The sequence below is a fragment of the Cebus imitator genome, unplaced genomic scaffold (genome assembly GCF_001604975.1).
Source record: "Cebus imitator isolate Cc_AM_T3 unplaced genomic scaffold, Cebus_imitator-1.0 Scaffold197, whole genome shotgun sequence".
Lineage (NCBI taxonomy): Eukaryota > Metazoa > Chordata > Mammalia > Primates > Cebidae > Cebus > Cebus imitator.
The window spans coordinates 53062-73061 of record NW_016107512.1 but is presented as its reverse complement, the minus strand read 5'-3'; the positions used below and the strand labels follow the sequence as shown (position 1 = coordinate 73061).

Here is a 20000-nt window from a genome sequence, read left to right as displayed (position 1 = left end):
TGGTTACAGTTGCATAACCATCAACACAACCCAGACACAGAACCATCTTACCACCACCGCAGATCCCCCCAGTCCCTGGAAACCACTGATCAGTGGTTTCTGTGCTGACAGTTTTGCCTATTCCAGAATGCCATATGTATGGAATCGTGCAGTGTGTAGCCTTCTGAGTCTGACATCTTTCCTAATGCATTTGAGATTTATTAGGTTTGTCACGTGTGGCAGTAGTTTGTTCTTTTGCATTGCTGAGTCGCATTCTGTTGCATGGATGTACTGCAGCCTGTCGATCCTTTCACCAGTTGAAGGACCTTTGGGCTGTTTCTGGTTGGTGGTGATTATGAGTAAGGGCACTATAAACATTTGTGTATGGGCTTTTGTGGGGAACATAAACAGATTTTTGGGGCTGGTATGGTAAGTGGGAAGTCAGGGGTGGGAGCTTCATTGGTAGTGTTAGGCTTGCCCGACTATTGAGAAGACAGAATAAGGGTGTAAAGTGTAAGGAAACCAGACAGGACACGCCATACAGAAGCCGAGCCTCTAACGAGGACCCTGAAACTAGCCTGTCCCCAGGAGACTTGGTCAGGATGACATGCACACACCCTTCCACTGCTGTCCCGGGGACAGGACTGCTGTGGCCTCTGACTTCTTCATTCACTTCAACAGTCATTAAAACATGTCTACTTAAAAAAAACCCCAAGTACATCTTATCGTAAAAACATTCAAACAACGTGGTAGACTACAGGGTAAAATGCGAAAGTCCCCCTTCACAGTCCCTGTTCCATACTGGTCACCTGCCCCTACCTAGACATTACTCATAGTAGCATCTTGAGGCAGTTCTGGCACACATTCTTTCCTGTTTTTACACACACACATACACACACATGCATGCATACGCACACATGCATGCATACGCACACATGCATGCATACGCACACATGCATGCGTACATGCACACATACACTGTGTCTAGGAGTATTAGTCCATTCTTGCATTGCTATAAATACCAGAGACTGGGTAACTTAAAAAGAGGTTTAATTGGCTCATGGTTCTGCAGGCTGTACAGGAAGCATAGCAGCTTCTACTTCTGGGGAGGTCTCAGGAAATTTCCAATCATGGCGGAAGACAAATGGGGGCTCATAACAAACTCACTATCTTGAGGATAGTACCAAGGGGATGGTGCTAAACTGTTCATGAGACATCTGCCCACATGAACCACCTCCAGCACTGGGGACTACCATTAGACATGAGATTTGGTGAGGACACAGATCCAAACCATGTCCCTGGGGATATAGCTTTATCCTCAGTTTTGCCGATATAAATAAAGTACTGTGATGTGTGTCACTCAGCGGCTTGATTTTCTGGAGCTGAATTGTTTAGTTGATCTGCTCTGCGCATTTAGAACACACACATCTGCCTCCTTCTTTCTAGCCTGCTCCTTAGCGCCCTAGGCTAGAGATGTAGCCTCATTTATTTCCCTCCTTTCCTATTTGTAGCCATTTGATTTGTTTCTAAGTTTCACTATTATATACAATGTTGCAACACATAACCTTTTACATAGGCTTCTTTGTGTACACATGATTTATTCTCTCATGCGGACACTAAAAATGGAACTGTCTGTGGAAAGGGGATACATATCTAATATTTTGATAAATCTGGACAAATTGATTCCCTACAAGGATGCACTCATTTATATTCTCACCGACATCCTTTGAGATGCCAATTTTCTCCCAACCTCGTCACTGCTGGGAATAACCAATCTTTTAAATTTGTATTAATTTAATAGGTGAAAAATGATCCCTCCATTGTTGTTTTAATTTGCATTTTCTCACTTACTGATAAAATTGATCTTGTCTTTATGTATTAATTTTCCATGGGGCGTTTCTTTAGATTGGAATTTCTAGCCTTTTCTGTTTCTTCTATTGAGTTGTTGCCCTTTGCGTATTGATTTCACAAGTTCCTTTCATAGTCGGGCTATTAATCTTTGTATAACATATATGTGATTTTAAAATCTCCCTTTACATTTTAGAAAACATTGTTTATAGTATCTTTCATCATACATAAGAATTGTTTTTTAGGCAGAAAAATCAGTCAGTCTTCCTTCTTGACTCTGTGTAGGGGAGCTGTTTATACGGAGGGCCGTCCTTCTCTGGGGGCAGGTGACACATTTCTTCCAGAAACTTGTGGAGGCCATTTCCTCAGGGGAAGAGCTCACCTCGGGACACTTGGGGACAACTCTGGAATTACTGACAGCTGTAGGGAACACTGTTTCCCACCACTGTGCCTGAGCTCCTTTCTTGGAGCCCAGTTTGGGGAGGGCAGCAAAGCCGGATGCAGGGGAGTTGTCCCAGGTCAAGTATGGGAAGGACAGAGTTGAGTTTTGTGCCTGATCAGGTAACTGGCAGGCCACAGTGATTGGCTGAGACGCTCTCTCTTCCCCACAGAGACCCTTCTGGTTCCCTTCCCTCAGTTCCTCAGGTTCAGGTTTCTCTCCTCAGGAGCCTCAAATCAGGGGGCCCTCAGGTTTGGGGAAGGGGGCACAGTCACCTGTGTACCCACCCCTGGGATCAGCCCCCGCCTGGTCCTCTGGCTGCAGAGCCACCTCTCCCTGTCCCCCCTTCCCTCTCCAGGCTTCTTTCTTGTCCTCCTCTCCAGTCCACTATCTGAAGCCGAGGGTACCTGCAAACCAGGTGCAGATACCATTAGCAGCAAGGTGCAGAGGAGAGGGTCCTCCCAATCAAGCCGCCTCTCCTTAAGCTCTTGGGGTGAGGACTGACAAATCCTCAGAGGGGGTGTTGGAGGGGACAGGATTTGTTCAGGAGGAAGGGAGTCCGGAGGAGGAGAGAGGAAGCCTCAGCCCTGGAAGCGTGGCCATACCACTTGCTCTTGCTGTCTTACTTACTAATGCTTGAGAAAGGTTGGTTGGAAAAAAAAAGGAGATAAAAGAATCTAACATGTTCCTCTGTTGAATGTCAGAATTCTTAGAATTGGGAAAATGATGTTTATATGTAATTTACAAAGAGAAGAGGGAAAACCCAGGAAACCTGGTGTGGTGTGTGCAATTCTAGGTGCAGCCGTTGTGGAGATCTGCTGAGCAATGCCAACTTCAGGGCTGCACCAAGGTGTGAGCACCTCACGGAGACTGTGGGCTCTGCTTTGATGGTGGCTGCCTTGGCTGTTACCTGATAACCACAGGAACTCCCTCGGCATGTGGGCCGTCAGGTCTAGAATTCTACCAGGTGCTGGCTAGGGGGCAGGATTTGAGGGGGGAGGCAGGGTGCCATTTTTGTGATCTCTCCACAAGATGGATCATTTGTCTAATTTCCGTGGAGGAACAGGATGGGCCTGCAGCAGGCCCTGTCATCCTCAGAGCTCAGGGGCCAGGTGCTCCACTCCTCTTCTGTATTTTTAACTCAGGGTATTTTTTTTTTTTCATGTGGAAGTATTCTAAAATAAATTGCAGATATCCTGACATTCCACCCTTAAATAATTTATCATACATTTCTAAAAAAAGAGCTTTTGCTGCATAGCAAATTAATATGATCACAGCCAATGCAATTACAAATTCTTTCTTAATAGACTCCGCTACTCGGTCCATATTCATATTTAGACCCAACAAGTTCAGCACTTTAACCATGAATGGAAGTTCTGGTCTGCCTGAGACCTTGGTTGTCCCCAGACTTTCTAGCCCTTGGCTGGGTGTGGAGCTTGGGTGGTCCCCAGAGGAGCCCAGGAAGGAAGGTGAGCACTGGAAAGAGGAGGCAGGAGACTGGGGTTTCCAAGAAAAAGACCTCAGACCCTGGGAGTTTAAATTGTCCCTGGATACCCAGATGCTCCCAGAACCTTAGGGGTGAGTGGAGATGGGACAGGACTTCGCCTCCTTCCTGGGACTGTGTGCCCTCTCTCTTGGGCTTATGGAAGGTCATGGCATCCTGACTAACATGACTTCACAGCAAAGTTCCTCATCCTTGTTGGGCTCCTTCCCCCACTGTCTGGTGCCCACTAGCGTCCTGCTTTTCTATCCCTCCCAGCCACCTCTTTTCAGCTCTGCCCCCCTCCACTGTCCCCTTCCCTCAGCCTGTGCTGGAATCTTGCACAGGGAACCTCCACATAAGGACTCACAGCTGAGTTTTCAGGTTGGCTCCTTTTCTTTGTGTTTTGTGGTGCTCGGTCCCTGGTAACTCTGAGCTGGGCAAAGGGAGGTGTTCAGTTCATGCTATTGACTTACCCTCATGGGGAAGGGGCTTCAAAACTCATCTCCGTCCCCTTCATTCAAGAGAAAGAAACAGACGTTCAGAGAGGGGCAGTGACCTACCTGCCCAAGTTCATACAGGGCTGAGTTGAGAAGACAAACCCAGGTCTTGTTTCCAAGCCTTGCTCACCCATGGCCCCTCTACTCCCTGGGCTGTGTGCAGTGCCCTTCCCTGCTTACAACAGCATCTAAGGCAGCTCCCAGATGTACAGGGAACATCAGGTGAACTGAAGATAAGAAAGGGTGATGATGGAGAAAAGAGGGCAAACTAGAGAAGCTGGTCCCCTAGAGATCAAATGTGGGGATGCAGACAGAATTTGAAGGAAACTTAGGGAACAACAGGAATAAAACATTCAGATAATTTTATTATTTACAAAGTGTTTTCATCAGCATGGCTTATCTTGGTCCTTGCAAGAGTGTGGTGTGATTTTTCTTTTTCTACAGTTGAGGAAACTTAGGTCCAGGGAAGGTCCGTGACCTGTTGAAAGTGGCAGGTGGCTTTTTCAGTATCCAGGCTCTTGAGTTCCATCAGGGTTTTCCACCACTTGTCCCGCTGCAATCAGAACAGGAAACCAGGAAGGCGATCAGAGACTGCCATGCAATTGCACATAGATGCACAGGCAACCCCTTCCCCATCCCATTACTCACAGGGTGGGCTGCCATACCCCCCGGACAAGGAGGAAGTCTGCCCCTGGCCACTGCTGCCAGAGAGGGGTCAGTGAGTATGCATAGAATTTGAGCCCAGCTTGGTCAGTTTCCTCACTCTGATTTTTCCTTTATTTTCCTCTACTGCCCACCAAGAAGAGGGCCTGTTTCTGGAAGGTGTCCAAGTTCACCCTCTGCCCATATGCTATTATCTCTCTCTCCAGCTGCAGTCAGCTCCGGAAGGACAGGTGGTCTCTGCTGTGCCACGGATGAGTCTGCTTTCTTCTACACATCACTCCCTCGAAAACTCAGCCTTTGTTCAGTGTTGCCCTTTGGTCTGGTGCTTTTTGAGCGTCTCATCCTGCTTAGAAATCCAAATAGCTTGGTAATGTGGGTGTTATCCGTTCTGTTTTTACCAATGAGGAGACTGGGGGTAGAGATCTTAAGAAACGTTTCCAGGGTCACTTAGTGGGTAAAAAGGAAGGGGGTTCTTTGTTACACAATGGCAGAAAGTTCAGCAACACTGTCACTTGCAGTAATGTGGAAAGTAGAAAATGTGTGTCATGAAAGGGGTTACACAGCTAGGATTTCCCGAAGTCTTGAAAGTGTTACCTGGTTTCTTCTTGTGGCTCCTTGTAAAACAAGAGAGGAGAGAGGTAAACTGTAAGCAGGATTATTCAACATGAGGGAGCTGGCGCTTGGTGACTTAAAAAGTCTCAGCCTCCAGACAGTAAATGATACTAAAATCAAATCCAGGGCACATTTAGGAATATGTGGTCTAAAGATGAAACCAAGGCTATGACTGTAATATCCTTCGTTAAGACCTCAGAAAGGGAATGTGTTTAGCAGGAAAAACCAAACCGTTTTCAGGTCTGGAAGGGCTCGAGGGCAGGAGCTTCTGTCTCCGTGGGTCTGGGGTGTACCACCCTCCCAGCACATGAATGTGTTCATCAATTCAGAAGGCCCTGAACCTTACTTTTGTGATTTGTACAGGGTCTTCATCATGTCAGCATGATTGATTATTAATGCAGTCTTCAGCCCCCTCCTCTCCCTAGGGTATGGGAATATTTTTTCTTTTCTTTTCGGAGCCTTGCTCTGTTGCCCAGGCTGGAATGCAGTGGTGTGATCTTGGCTCACCACAACCTCCATCTCCTGGGTTCAAGCGATTCTCCTGCCTCAGCCTCCTGAGTAGCTGGGACTACAGGTGTGTGTGCCTCTTTAGAGGAACAGATGTCAGGAAATTCCAAGGGAGGTAGGACCTCTGTGTTAGACACTCCTATCACTCTGGGGGTTACAAAGGTCTTATGAGCTCTGTGTCAAGAACAGAGATCAAAGACCAAATATCAGAACAGAAGATCCTCTTAGTACTCCCATTTATAAGGGTCTTAGGATCTCTGTGTCAGGAACTAAGGTCAAAGATATATATATATATATATATATATATATATATATATATATATGATTTTTTCATATAGTGTCTCAGGCAAAAGGCCCTCATGAATGTAAGGGTATGTGCTTCACAGATTTTTCAGTCAAACATTAGAGCTTCTAAGAAGTATAAAGACATTATCCTCATTGTTCCAGCAGATATACATGGTGTGGAAGAGATCTTCTCTTGAAGAAATTTGTGGGCATGGCCTTTGTCTAAAGGAGCGAGCCACAATAAGTTTTACAGGAGATCCACATATTTTTAAAGGGAATGATATTCACAAAACACTGCCAGATTGGACAGAAAGGAACAGAGATAGCATAAAATCTGGAATCTCACTTTGTGTCCCCCAAATTAAATTGGCAGGAAGCAGCCTGGGGAAACTGTGAAGCTGTAAATATGGGCTGCTTTCCATGGAAAGAGAAGGGTGGCTCAGAGACACACTCAAGCACAGAGGAAGGAGCCACGACCACAGAAAAACTGAAAATTATTTCTAGGTAGGAATTGAGCAAAGTCTGAATCAAGGAATGCCCAACATTTGCCCAGCTAAGTTTCTTTTCTTTCTTTTTTTTTTTGAGGAGGAGTCTCACCCTGCTGCCCAGGCTGGAGTGCAATGGCACGATCTCAGCTCACTGCAACTTCTGCCTCCCAGGTTCAAGTGTTTCTCCTGCCTCAGCCTCCCAAGTAGCTGGGACTGCAGGCGTCCGCCACCACACCTGGCTAATTTTTTATATCTTTAGTAGAGACAGGGTTTCACCATGTTGGCCAGGCTGGTCTCAAACTCCTGACTTCGTGATCCGCCCACCTCAGCCTCCCAAAGTGCTGGGATTACAGGAGTGAACCACTGTGCCTGATGATAAAGTTCCGATTTTCTAAAGACCAGTGACTTTTTTTTTTTTTTTTAAACAAACCTAGTTTAATAAATCAAAGAAACACAGATGCCTGCACTCAGGGAGAACATCCAGCTCCTGATGTCCTCTTCATAGTCTTCTCTGCGACTCCACTACCACCTCCACCCGGGCAAGTCTAATGGTGCGGCCATGAAGTTTGTAGCCATCTTGTCTTACTAATGCCACAGTGCCAGTATGCACCCCAACACCAACTCACACATGACAGACGAGTACATGCTGATGGGGGTCATGTTTGTCACCAGTGGGTGTCAGCTTCTCCAGGCCATGTTTAGCAAACACATTTTTCATCTTTGCTTCTAAAAGCAAAAACCCTCAGAAGACCTTCTCCAGAGTGAGTTTCTGGTCCCCAGGCTCTGATTTTTCAGAAATGCACTCTGTAGGCTTCTCCAAAGTGTCAGCCACTTCCACCAAGTCCTTACAGAAACTCTGGATTCCACACATCTCCGGGTTCGCCTTCTTATGTTTTCACAATCAGCCACAGCTCTCTGGTATCTCACTGTTAAATCCTGGGCTTCCTTCTCCAGTTTAACAGCTTTTACCCCTAAGGCTCATTCAGCAAGAGAGGGTCCAAGCTCATCAGGAGGGTCCTCAGAATGGCAGTCCTCACCGGCAGTTCTCTGGGGGGCAGCGCTGAATGGAAGCGGCCATCCTTTGCTCTCCCATGTAGCACTCGAGGCCAGTAGGTGTCGCACCTGCCGCTGACTCTCCCACAGGGACCCCACAGCCATGTTGGACCAGTGACTTTTTCTTTTTGCCTCCCACTTCCTTGAACAAGAATATGTGTAGTGGTTTTCCTGTGACTGTACTACATTGGACATTGGGGCTGTGTGTGTGTGTGCGGCAGACAGCTTGTCTCTAGCTCACAGCTCTTCATACTGAGAATTGTACTTGAGGAACTACACCTGAGGAATTTCCTCCACACCTGGACCTGATCTAAATGATAAGTTCCTGGACTCATCCTCATGCCATAATGGGATGTCATGCCATAATGAGATGAGACTTTGGGAGGCTTCTGGTGGGGCTGAGTGTATTTTGCCTGTGGGAGGAATGTAAATAATTTGTGGCCAGTGTGTGTACTTGGTGGTTTTAAAATACAGGCACTAATTCTTTAATATACGTTCCTTCAAGGGATGGAGGCGAATCCCTTTGAGTGGGGGCTGGACCCAGTGACTGGCTTCCAATGAGTAGAATGTGGCAGAAGCAACGGTTTGTGATTTCGGAGACTAGGTCATTATTAACGGCACTATAATGTCCTCCTTCCACACCCTCTCTCGGATCAGTCACACTGGGGAAGTTGGTTCCCATGCCGTGAAGAAAGGCTCGCATGGCAAAGAACTGAGGCCTGTGCCAGCAACCACGTGGGGGTGCCTGCCTTGGACACAGCCCCCCTTCAAGCCTCCCCACGACTGCACTTCTTGCTGACATCCTGACTGCAACACCAGAGAGGTGCTGAGCCAGGAACAACCCAGCTAAGTTGTCCCCAAATTTCTGATCATCCCTCCCCCCAAAACCTGTGACCTAATGGATATTTATCATGTGTTGTTTTAAGCTATACGTTTTGGGACTGATTTATTACGCAACATCAAATGAGTCAGAAGAATGTCACAAGATTTCTTTTTTCCTGGAAGCCCTGGAAAAAAAACCATCTCAAGAAGGCGGAAGTGGGAGGCCAGGCCTGGGGTGCTCTTCTTCCCAGGGTGAGGAGATTTCAGCACTGGCTCTTGGGTTTCACAGTGCAGAAGTCACTGGAGGTGTTTCAGGGAGTGGCGCCGTCAAAGGCCTGACTGGAGTGGCTTCAAGAGAGAACAAAAGGGAACGTGGGAGGCTGATGGTGCAGCCAGTCCTTTCATGGGCCTTTGCTGCAGAGGACAGTAAGATGTTGGAGCAGTAGCTGGAGGGCTGTAAGTGGGGACACCTTTATATATAGATCCTGTTTCGATTCTGATGGTCATGACATACAACGGGGAGGAAGATGATGCAGGAGGGAGGGGTGGCTCCTGGACGAATATTCCCTTTTTAATTTTAGACAGGGTCTTGCTCTGTCTCCCAGGCTGGAGTGCAGTGGTGTGATCATAGCTCACTGCAGCCTCGACCTCTCAGCCTCCAGCAATCTTCCTGCCTCAGCCTCCTGAGTAGCTGGGACCACAAGCATGCACCACCACGCTCGGCTGGAATATTCTTGTGTAGGCAAGAGAAGATGAAATCTGGAGCTGAAGGAAAGTGATTGGCTTGAGATGAGAGTAGGGAGAGTGAGAGGAAGAAGAAAGGCAGATGACTGGTGGGTGTGGGGGGATCAAGGGGACATTGTTTTTTCTCCTTTCCTTCCTTCCTTCCTTCCTTCCTTCTTTCCTTCCTTCCTTCCTTCCTTCCTTCCTTCCTTCTTCCTTTCCTTCCTTCCTTCCTTCCTCCCTCCCTCCTTCCCTCCTTCCCTTCCTTCCTTCCTTCCCTCCCTCCCTCCCTCCCTCCCTTCCTTCCTTCCTTCCTTCCCTCCCTCCCTCCCTCCCTTCCTTTCTTCCTTCCTTCCTTTCTTCCTCCCTCCCTCCCTCCTTCCCTCCTTCCCTCCCTCCCTCCCTCCCTCCCTCCCTCCCTTCCTTCCTTCCTTCCTTCCTTCCTTCCTTCCTTCCTTCCTTCCTCTCTTTCTCTCCTTCTCCCTGTGTCCCTCCCTCCCTCCTTTTCTCTCTTTCCCTCTCTCTCTCTGTTCAGTGAGTCAGGATGTGGGGATACCAGCTGAGCATGTGGAGAGGGAGGACAGGGACGCTGTGGGTCTAGAACGGAGCAGAGCCACTCCACTCTCAAGGTCACGTGCTTACAGTGAGACATTTTGGGATGATAGACTGTATTTTGCCAGCCACAGCCACATTCACCTTGGCTGGGTTCAGGCACATTGTAAGCGGGAAGCTGGGTTCAACCAGAGTTACAGTTTTCCCAGAGGAGTTCACTAAAAGGGAGAGGGGCACAGAAAAGGAGGCTGTGTGTCAAAGAGTGATTTGAGGTTGAATCATGGCATGTAAGGGAAAGGAAAGGATGAGCGAGATGGGGGAAAGGGGCAGATGGCAGGACGAATGGATCATGGGTCCCTGTGGCATTAAAGCAATACTGAGGTCAGGTTAACAGGAATGAGGTAGGGCGTGGTGGGAATGAGATTAAGGGCAGGGCTATTGCGCTTGCTGACCATCTGCAAGCGTGGCTGAGATAGTGAAGAGGATGAGACCACTGGGAGAGGCCAGGAAACTGAGATGCCAGGGATTTGGAAGAATCATCCATGCAGATGTTGGGTCTATACAGGCCCAAGGTCACCAAGGATTATGGCAGCAGCAGGAATAGCGATGTTGAGCCTGGAGTTAAGAACCACGAGGAATAAAGTGGCCCAGATTGTACAGGATCTGCAGCAATGATGGGTGGTCACCCACAGTGATATAGGCTAATGGCAGAAAGCTACTTGTGGGGTGCTTTAGGGAGGATAGGAAGATAGGAAGGGGCCGTGAGGAGCACGGAGGACACTGACCTCACCCTGGGACCCAGGAGCATGAGGTGAAGGAGAGCAAAAGCCCCCACTTAAGAGAACTGCAGAGAAAGCAGTGTCCTCGGAGAACAGGCAGATGTCAGGGAGCGTACCACGGTGACGTTCAGAGAAGCTGAGCACACAGGGGCTTGTGCTGATGACTGTGCATTTCACGGGCAGGGTGGAAGGGTTATGGGATTTGGAATGAGTGGGAAATGGATATAAAAGTTCTTACAGGCCAGGCGCGGTGGCTCAAGCCTGTAATCCCAGCACTTTGGGAGGCCGAGGCGGGTGGATCGTGAAGTCAAGAGATCGAGACCATCTTGGTCGACATGGTAAAACCCCGTCTCTGCTAAAAATACAAAACATTAGCTGGGCATGGTGGTGCGTGCCTGTAATCCTAGCTACTCAGGAGGCTGAGACAGGAGAATTGCCTGAACCCAGGAGGCAGAGATTGCGGTGAGCCGAGATCGCGCCATTGCACTCCAGCCTGGGTAACAAGAGCGAAACTCTGTCTCAAAAAAAAAAAAAAAAAAAAAAAAAAAAAAAATTTAAAAAAAAAAAAAAAAAAAAAAAAAAAAAAGGTCTTACAGAGTTGGGATTCTGGGTGGCAAGGAAGGACCGGGGCATCGTGGGCGTCTCGTGGCGACTGGAGTGAACAGGGATAAAATAAGGCCCCAAGAGGCTGTACTGGAGTCTGGGTGCTGACCTTGGGGGAAGGGGAGGAGGCCAGGGGTCTTTAGAGGAGCAAGTGGAGATCTGGGATCTCACTCCTTGGTGGTGGGTACTAGGGAGGGTTTTTTTTTTGTTGTTGTTTTAAAGTTTTTTTGGCTGTAAGTTTATTCAATGCAAAATAATCTTCTCCAGTTTTACTGAGGTGGCTCACCACGACCATGACCAAATCCGCCTCTAAACTGGAATTCGGTTGCTGACCCAGCCCCAGCCTCGGCTTTCTTGTCGGCACCAGGCCGCACAGCCCTCCACCTGTAGGTATCTCTGTCGGCTTCCCCTCTTGTGAGTCTGCAGGCTGCTCACCCTCCAGACCTTCAGGCAGAGCCCTGCCTGTCTCTGGACGGCTGTGGCGCAGGGTGACAGGCACAATCTCTGGGAGTAGATGAAGGTAGTCATGGAGATACTGGATACCCTTCTTGGTAAGATACCAGGCAAACTGTTCCCTCACATAGCCTTGGGACTTGAGAGACTGCATGGCCTTCATGACATGAAGGTTGGGCACGTTCTTGTCTGCCAGTTCCGGGTGCTTGGGCATGTGGGCATCCTTCTTGGCCACCATGACTCACTCCTTAAAAAGGAGTTCATAAATGGCAATCTGGTTCTTCTTAGGCATCAACATCTCAGTGACTGTAGGGGGCCAGGGCAGAAAAGGAAGGAGCTTTTTTTTTGGAGGGGGGACAGAGTCTCGCTCTTGTTGCCCAGGCTGGAGTGCAGTGGTGCAATCTCAGCTCACTGCAACCTCTGCCTCCTGGGTTCAAGCAATTCTGCTCAGACTTCTGAGGAGCTGGGATTACAGGCGTGCACCACTACGCCCAGCAAATTTTTGTGTTTTTAGTAGAGATGGGTTTTCACCATGTCAGCCAGGCTGGTCTCAATCTCCTGACCTCGTGATCCACCTGCCTCGGCCTCCCAAAGTGCTGGGGTTGCAGGTGTGAGCCACAGCAGGTGGCCGGGGAGGGGTGTTTTGATGGAAAATCTGGAGTCCCTCCTCGCTCATGCCAAGAAGGTGAAAGCAGCAATAACCGGATAAAAATTGCATCCTCAAGGATAAACAGAGAGCTCCTTACACATTTTGGAGGTGGGTAAAATCAGATGACTTCACAGATCAGAGAAAGCTGGTGGGAGTGGGGGAATAAGAGGAAAGTCATTTTTACTCTAGAACCCCAGAAAGGTGGAGAGGAGAAATGGTATGTCTTTTTTTTTTTGAGACAGAGTCTCTCTCTGTCACCCAGGCTGGAGTGCAGTGGCATGATCTTGGCTCACTGTAACCTCTGCCTCCTGGATTCAAGCGATTCTCCTGCCTCAGCGTCCTGAGTAACTGGGATTGCAGGTTCGCCCCACCACACCCAGCTAGTTTTTGTATTTTTAGTAGAGACGGGGTTTCTCCATGTTGGTCAGGCTAGTCTCGAACTCCTGACCTCAGGTGATCTGCCCGCCTCAGCCTCCCAAAGTGCTGGGATTACAGGTGTAAGCCATCGCGCCCAGTGAGAAATTGTATGTCTTGACGCAGGGTTGAAGTGGGTGCCAGAAACCAGAGAACAGTTTGGAGCTCTGCTTTAAGAATCACTTAGACTCCTAGATTCTCTGGCTCTTGTGAGACTGAGTGTAGGTTAGCTGCCCACATCCTGTCTTTCCTCTCTCTCAACAGCTGTTGAGAGCTTGAGGTAAGTCTCTGATGAGGGTGGACACAATCAGAGCCTCCCAAAGTGCTGGAATTGCAGGTGTGAGCCACAGCAAGCGGCCGGGGAGGGGTGTTTGTATGGAAAATCTGAGGTGCTCTGCTCGGGTCATAGGGGGCCACAGAGAGACAATGTGTAGTGGGGGCTTGGGTGGGAACAGACATTGGGCAGTGAGATCCCTTTGCTCTGCTCCAGTTGGTGCCTAGAACCCTGGGTCTAGGCTTACACCCCCAGGGAGGACAGCTAAGAGTCCTTTCTGGAGAAACAGGACTGTGAAAGAGAAAAAAAAGGAGCCATGCTCTGCCCAATCAGCCTGGAGCCCACAGCACCCTGCGGCACGCACGGGGCTTCTGGGCACTTCCATGCAAGTGGGTGGCGGAGAAACGGCAGAGGCTTCCAGAAAGCTCTGAAGAAAGACAGAGGTAAATGAAAGGAGAAAACAAAATATATGACGGGCACTTGGAGGACACAGAAAATATGTAAAGCTTCGAAGAAGTTCAAAAGTTAAAACTTTAATATTTCCAGGAAAAATATGGCTTGCCAAAATAAAACATGCCGTGCTATAAAAAGGAACATTCAGAGAACACATGGACCTTTAGAAATGAGAAATGTGATCGTGTATATTGTAAACATTTGAATAGAATGTAACTTTGAGGCACTTTCCCAGAGAGTAGAAATAAAGAAAAATAGATGACAAACAAGAGAGAGAGAAGATAATCACATCAGGCTCAGTCCAGTAGGTCCGAAATAGGGACTGCAGGTGTCAGAGGACAGCCCTGTGGGGGTGACAGGCCTGGGGCAAGGCACAGAGTGATCTCGAATGTGGCAAGTTGAGGCGCCTCTTGCCCAGCTAGTGCAGAAAACAAGAAAGGTTCACTTTCTTCTAGAGGCTGCAGCCATGTTGGCGGCAGTAAGGACAGCACAGGGCAGTGCTGTGCTGCAGGGGTGGCTGATCTGGGCAAAGCATTGTCAGGCCCCCAGTAATGACACGGGACTTCAATTCCTGGGTGGTGGAAATGCACAGAGGTATTGTTGGGAAGGGGTGTATCAGGGGAACCAGCTAGGAGGTGGGGACTGAAGACAGGACCCCTGTTAGGTGGCTGACACAGTGGTCCGAGTGCCGGGGCTTGGAAAGGAGTAGGAGGCACAACAGGGGAGGCCTTGGCAGAGTGTGGCTGAGCAAGGGGAGAGGGAGACAGAAACGTCTGGCTGTGGGGTGTTACATAAGATTGATAAGAGGCTATTGATTTAGACTGAGCTCCTGCCCTCAGTTCAACAGCCCAAACCAAAATGGGGTCACCGTGCTAAGGTTGCACGTCACCAAGCTGAAACCACGCTGTTTGTCTGCCCTTCTGAGAAATTAGGAGAGAGAGATAAGAGCCAAATCCCTGAACAGGCCAATTTTGGCCAGCACGGAAAGGAAGTCCCCTCTGCTTTAACCTTTACAAGGAAGGTAACTGAAATGACCAATTTGCTTTTTGTTCCTTGTTTCTGCTTTCTTCAGTCTTTTGCTGTCTCTGCAGCTGCCTGGGTTGCAGAGTGGAGCTCTCTAAACCTCTTCTGGTTTGGAGGGCTGCCCAATTTCCACATCGTTTCTTGCTCAAATAAACTCTGTTAATTTTATTTTGTCTAATGTGTTTCTTTTCTGTTTTAGAGACAAGATCTCACTCTGTTGCTCAGGCTAGCCTGCAGTGGTGTGATCATGGCTCACTGCAACCTCAAACCCTTGGATTCAGGCAATCCTCCAGCTTCGGCCTCCCAAAGTGATGATATTACAGGTGTCAGCCACCAGCGTTCCAGACCTAAAGTTTTTCTTTTTTTTTTTTAATTTTTTTGAGACAGAGTCTCACTCTGTCACCCGGACTGGAGTACAGTGGCACTATCTCGGCTCACTGCAAACTCTGCCTCCTGGGTTCAAGCGATTCTCCTGCCTCAGCCTCCCCAGTAGCTGGGATTACAGGCACCCATCACCATACCTGGCTCATTTTTTTGGTATTTTTAGCAGCGATGGGGTTTTGCCATATTGGCCAAGCTGGTCTTGAACTCCTGACCTTGTGATCCACCTGCCTCAGCCTCTCAAAGTGCTGGGATTACAGGCGTGAGCCACCTCACCTGGCCAAGTTTTTCTTTTATCGGGGGCTATAGATAGGAGGAGGAGGCAGGGAGGAAGGATCGTCATCAGTGACCCAGGCTTGGTGAAAAGGCGCTGCAGGTGCTGGGCTTTGCTCCCACAACGGGGTGCGGTGCAAACTGAGGGTGGGCAAGTAGAGGGCCTGGGAGGAAAGCCTCAGCTCTGTAGGGAGGATGTGGCCAACGGCCTTGGATAAAGTTCTGGCTTTTTCTTTGCAGGGAATGCAGAGGTCCGGGAGGAGCTCCTGGGAGCCCAGCCTTGTTGGAGACTTGCCGCCCACCTGGGGTCCTGTGGCTCAGTGGGAAGCGTCTATGGGCCTGGGGACTGCGCGGAGCTGGGCACAGCAGAGATCTCCCTTGATGCAGCATATGACGATTCCTTAAGACCCTGAGATGCAAAGAGCCGGGAGAAATACATGAAATGACTTGAATCTGTTCTCCTACCCTGTCCCTCTCCTCCAGCAAGCCAGCTCCTGGCCTGACTGAGTTGTCCTTGCACCTTTTACTCAGCCCCACATATGGTTTTTCCCATGTGTCCCTTCTTCCCAGTGGCTGTTTACCTCCTGTGTCCACCCTCTCTCCCTCAGGACTAGAATGAGGCAGAGTCCTGGGATGGTGGCTTTAGGGAGTCCCTGGAAGGGCAGGTGGTGGGAGGGACTTCCCAGTTGTGCAGGTCAGTGTTTCTGATGGAGGGATGGGGGAGGGGAAGGGGAGAAGGAGAAAGAAAGAGGGAAGAAGGGGAGAGGAGGAAGGAATAGAGAGACAGGGACAGAGGAAGAGGGGTGGGGTGGGGAAGAGGGAGGGGGAGAAATGGAGAGGGACAGGGATGAAAAGGGCGTGGGGGGAAGCGGAAGAAAGAGAGAAGAGAAAATACAGACAGAGAAATGTGGATGAGATTCCTGCAAGTTTGCAGCTGAAGGACAAAGGTGAGCCTGTGTGACATGTCAATGGATCTGCTCCATGAAGCCATTTGGAGAGCCCTGCCGATGGTAATTTCCACCTCCGTTCTCCAGCCAATTCCCCCCTGAGCCTCTATCCTGGGCAGAAGCTGTTCCCTGTTCCATTTGCCCAAGTCCAACCCACACCACACTCACCACCAGACGAGCAGGGCTGACAGCACCAGGCTCTTGGCTCCGAGGAGTCCACAGAGCACAGAGAGCAGGGCGCTGGGGGCTGCAGGGCCAGGGCGGAGAGTGGAGTTCTGTGGCCTGGAAGATGGAGGGACAAGAAGGGGAGAGGATGGGCTGGGGAGGCAAGTCTCCGTCTGCCAATCCCCGCCCGGGGCTGTGTGACTCTGGGCGTCCCATGAACTCACTGTGAAGGGGCAGCGATGGTAGATGGAGACTCAGGGGCTTCTCTGGCTCCTTCAGTGGGAGGCATACAGCTCTGGGTCTGGCTCTGTGAAGAGACCAGGTTGCGGGGAGCCCAGGTGGTCCATGTGGAGGCAGAGGCTGCCGGGGAAGAGAAGGGGCCGTGGTTAGCGAGTGGGAGACCCCACCTGTGCCTGCCAGCAGCACACCGTGGCTTCTGGGGTCACACTCAGCTGAGGCTGTGGGTCCACAGAGCACTCATCTGGCTGGGCTATGGTGGTGGTGGCTCTACTCAAGAAGCAAAGCAGTTACCAGCACATTCAAACAGTGTATTGAACATCTTATAATATCAAAGTGGGAAACGAGAAGGCAACATAATGATGTCATCAGAAAGACGTTAGGAAGTAAGGACAGCTGTGTAAAGCTTGAGGCTGACCTACCTGTGCTCAGAGCCCTTGGTGGAGGTGAGGAATGCTGTCCCTGGAAAAGTGACGGGGACTACTGAGGTCAAAAAGGCAATGGCTGGTTGGGTGGGTAGGGCCCAGAAGGAAAAGAAAGTGGGGTTGGACCCAAGGCTAGGAGAGGAAGAGGGGATTCTCAGTGTCTAGACCTAGCAGACAGATCTACATACCTATTTGGAGTCCAGGAAGCAGGGAGAAGGGGAAAGGGCCAGGAGGGGCCAGGAGAAGAGGGTGCCTGAGGCTGGGCCAGTCCTTGTTCCAGGGACTGCCCTGGAATGTTCTCCCTGGAGAGAGTCACTGGCCAATGGACATGTGGACACTATCCTGTCCCATAAGACGCTCTCTCTGAGGCTGTCTAGGATGCTGGCCAGGATAACCCCATGCTCAGGCTGAGAGAGGCATTTGGGACGTTGGTAAAATTCTAGACCTGTGCTATTGAATGTGTCATCTATGGGCTGATGCTGGCCTACAAATTGTCTGTAACCCATCCACAGCAAGGTAAGTATAAAAATTGGGAGTAGGGGTTTCAAAAGTTTTTATATCAATTTGATATTGCCTCAAGATCCAAGCTCCTGATTAGTTAACTCATGTCATCTTATTGAACAGGATATAAACCAGCTTGTGTATTGCCAAATTAGCATGGAGAGTAAAAAATGGAGCGAGCTGTGTGCTAGTAACCCACAGCAGGACCATGTTACAGTGTGTGATACTTTAAAATTAGTTGTTAGTGGCCAGGCATTGTGGCTCACCCCTGTAATCCCAGCAGTTTGGGAGGCCAAGGCGGGCAGATCACTTGAGGTGAGGAGTTTGAGACCGGCCTGGCCAACATGGTAAGACCTTGTCTTTACTAAAAATACAAAAACTAGCTGGACGTGGGGGGACACGCCTGTAATCTCAGCTACTCAGGAGGCTGAGGCAGGAGAATCACTTGAACCCAGGAGGTGGAGGTTGCCATAAGCTGAGATCACACCACTGCACTTCAGCCTGGGCGACAGAACAAGACTCTGTCTCAAGAAAAAACTCACATATGTGACTGTAATAGTTCCCTATTGCTGTCATAACAAATTACCACAAACTGGCCCATCACAGTGGCTCATGCCTATAATCCCAGCACTATGAGAGGATGAGGCGGGTGGACCACGAGGTCAGGAGATCAAGACCATCCTGCCCAACAAGGTGAAACCCCGTCTCTACTAAAATACAAAAAAACTAGCTGGGCATGGTGGTGCATGTAGTCCTAGCTACTTGGGAGGCTGAGGCAGGGGAATCAATTGAACCTAGGAGGCAGAAGTTGCAGTGAGCCAAGATTGTGCCACTACACTCCAGCCTGGCAACAGAGCAAGACTCTGTGTCTCTCTCTCTCTCTCTCTCTCTCTCTCTCTCTCTATATATATATATATATATATATATATATATATATATATATAAAACAGTCACATATGTGAATTTTGTAGTTATAATTAGCAGGGAAGTATTAAAACCTAGTGAGGTATTTATTGAGATGTATTGGGTAATGAGGCAAATGAACCATAAAAACAAATGGCATATACATATAAAATGGAAAAACACAAGGTCACAAAAAACTGATTGCTTTTAGGAAAAAAAAAAGAATATTGGATAGAAAAGCTCTCGAAAGCAATCTGTATTTGACATAGAAGTTCTGGACTTTTTGGCTTCTTGTAAAGTAACATTTTGTATTGCAAAGACTAATAATTCATCTACAATTGCCAAAACATTACTGAACAACGTTTGCATTACAATATTGGGTAATTTATAGCAAAGAAGGGAGCTTAAAATCATTTTCCCTTGGTACCTTAGGTCAACATATTCAGGAATTGGATAATGATATGGATGACCACTTCCTAGAACAAATGAAGCTAGCAAAGTATTTTTCATGGCAATTTGAAAAAATGCAGAGATATTGCTAGCATAGCTATTCTTACAGTATATGCAATTTGAACATGATGATATGAAGGAATTCTGAATTTCTAGTTTAATTGTCAAAAACACAACTAGCTCTGAATGTATAAAACTATGAAGGTTGCATGATCAGCATGTGGTTTGGAGGTTAAGTTTCAGGTAAGAGTATGTTCTGATGGTGCAGTTGCAATGACAGGAAAATGTTCTGGAAAAGTCATCCAGATTAAGAAGCCTTGGGCTAGATTGTAAATTAACACATTTTCCTTCATTGAGAGAGTTTTGCTATGGAAAAAAAAAACAAAAAACCAGCTTAATTGGATAGTGTGCTGACCAATGTGGATAAAATTGTGAATTATATAAGGTAAATATATTAAATTTCAAAACATTCTCTTTAGTATGTGGAAATATGGAAACAGATCATAAACAGCTACTATTGCATGTCAAATTAAAAGTTTTGTTGAGACTGTTTCATTTATAGAAAGAATTCCTAACATTTCTTCAGGACAAGAAGCCAGTTTAGTACAAATGCGAATTGTACCACCAGGCTTGTTTATATTGTAGTTCTGATGTTAATATTTCTGATGCTGCAAGGAAGAAAATCAACAGTTTTTTCAGTGCAAATAAAGTCTAACTGCAAAAATAAAAGTTAGAAGAACCATTGTTATGGTTCTATCAATCGTTATGACATGGTCTTAATTTACATTTCTCAAGAAAAGAGGTGGTAATCTTCATACTGCACATCTTCACAAGTGCTGATGGGTAAACATTAATAATTTGATAGCACGTTTTGAATTTTGTTTTTTTGTCAAAAGAAGATATATACGCCAGGTGCAGTGGCTCACGCCTGTAATCCCAGCACTTTGGGAGGCCGAGGCGGGTGGATCACAAGGTCAAGAGATCGAGACCATCCTGGTCAACACGGTGAAACCCAGTCTCTACTAAAACTACAAAAAATTAGCTGGGCATGGTGGCGCGTGCCTGTAATCCCAGCTACTCAGGAGGCTGAGGCAGGAGAATTGCCTGAACCCAGGAGGC

At 48.2% G+C, this 20000-nt stretch overlaps 1 protein-coding gene, 1 long non-coding RNA gene and 2 pseudogenes across 2 annotated transcripts in view; 1 reads left to right on the top strand and 3 right to left on the bottom strand.

The window, feature by feature from the left end:
* Positions 1-9262, top strand: part of LOC119473952 — a 43797-nt gene extending 34535 nt beyond the window's left edge. Inside the window, exon 3 of the long non-coding RNA XR_005203223.1 lies at positions 8360-9262. This is a non-coding gene — a long non-coding RNA (uncharacterized LOC119473952). The remainder of the gene's footprint in view (positions 1-8359) is intronic.
* NCR2 (natural cytotoxicity triggering receptor 2) overlaps positions 4617-20000 on the bottom strand; it is a 17956-nt gene continuing 2572 nt past the window's right edge. Inside the window, 3 exon segments of the mRNA XM_037745264.1 lie at positions 4617-4799; positions 16365-16482; positions 16590-16725. Of these exon segments, the coding sequence (XP_037601192.1) occupies positions 4617-4799; positions 16365-16482; positions 16590-16725 (437 nt within the window).
* Positions 7301-7959, bottom strand: LOC108317067 (annotated as a pseudogene).
* Positions 11551-12084, bottom strand: LOC108317068 (annotated as a pseudogene).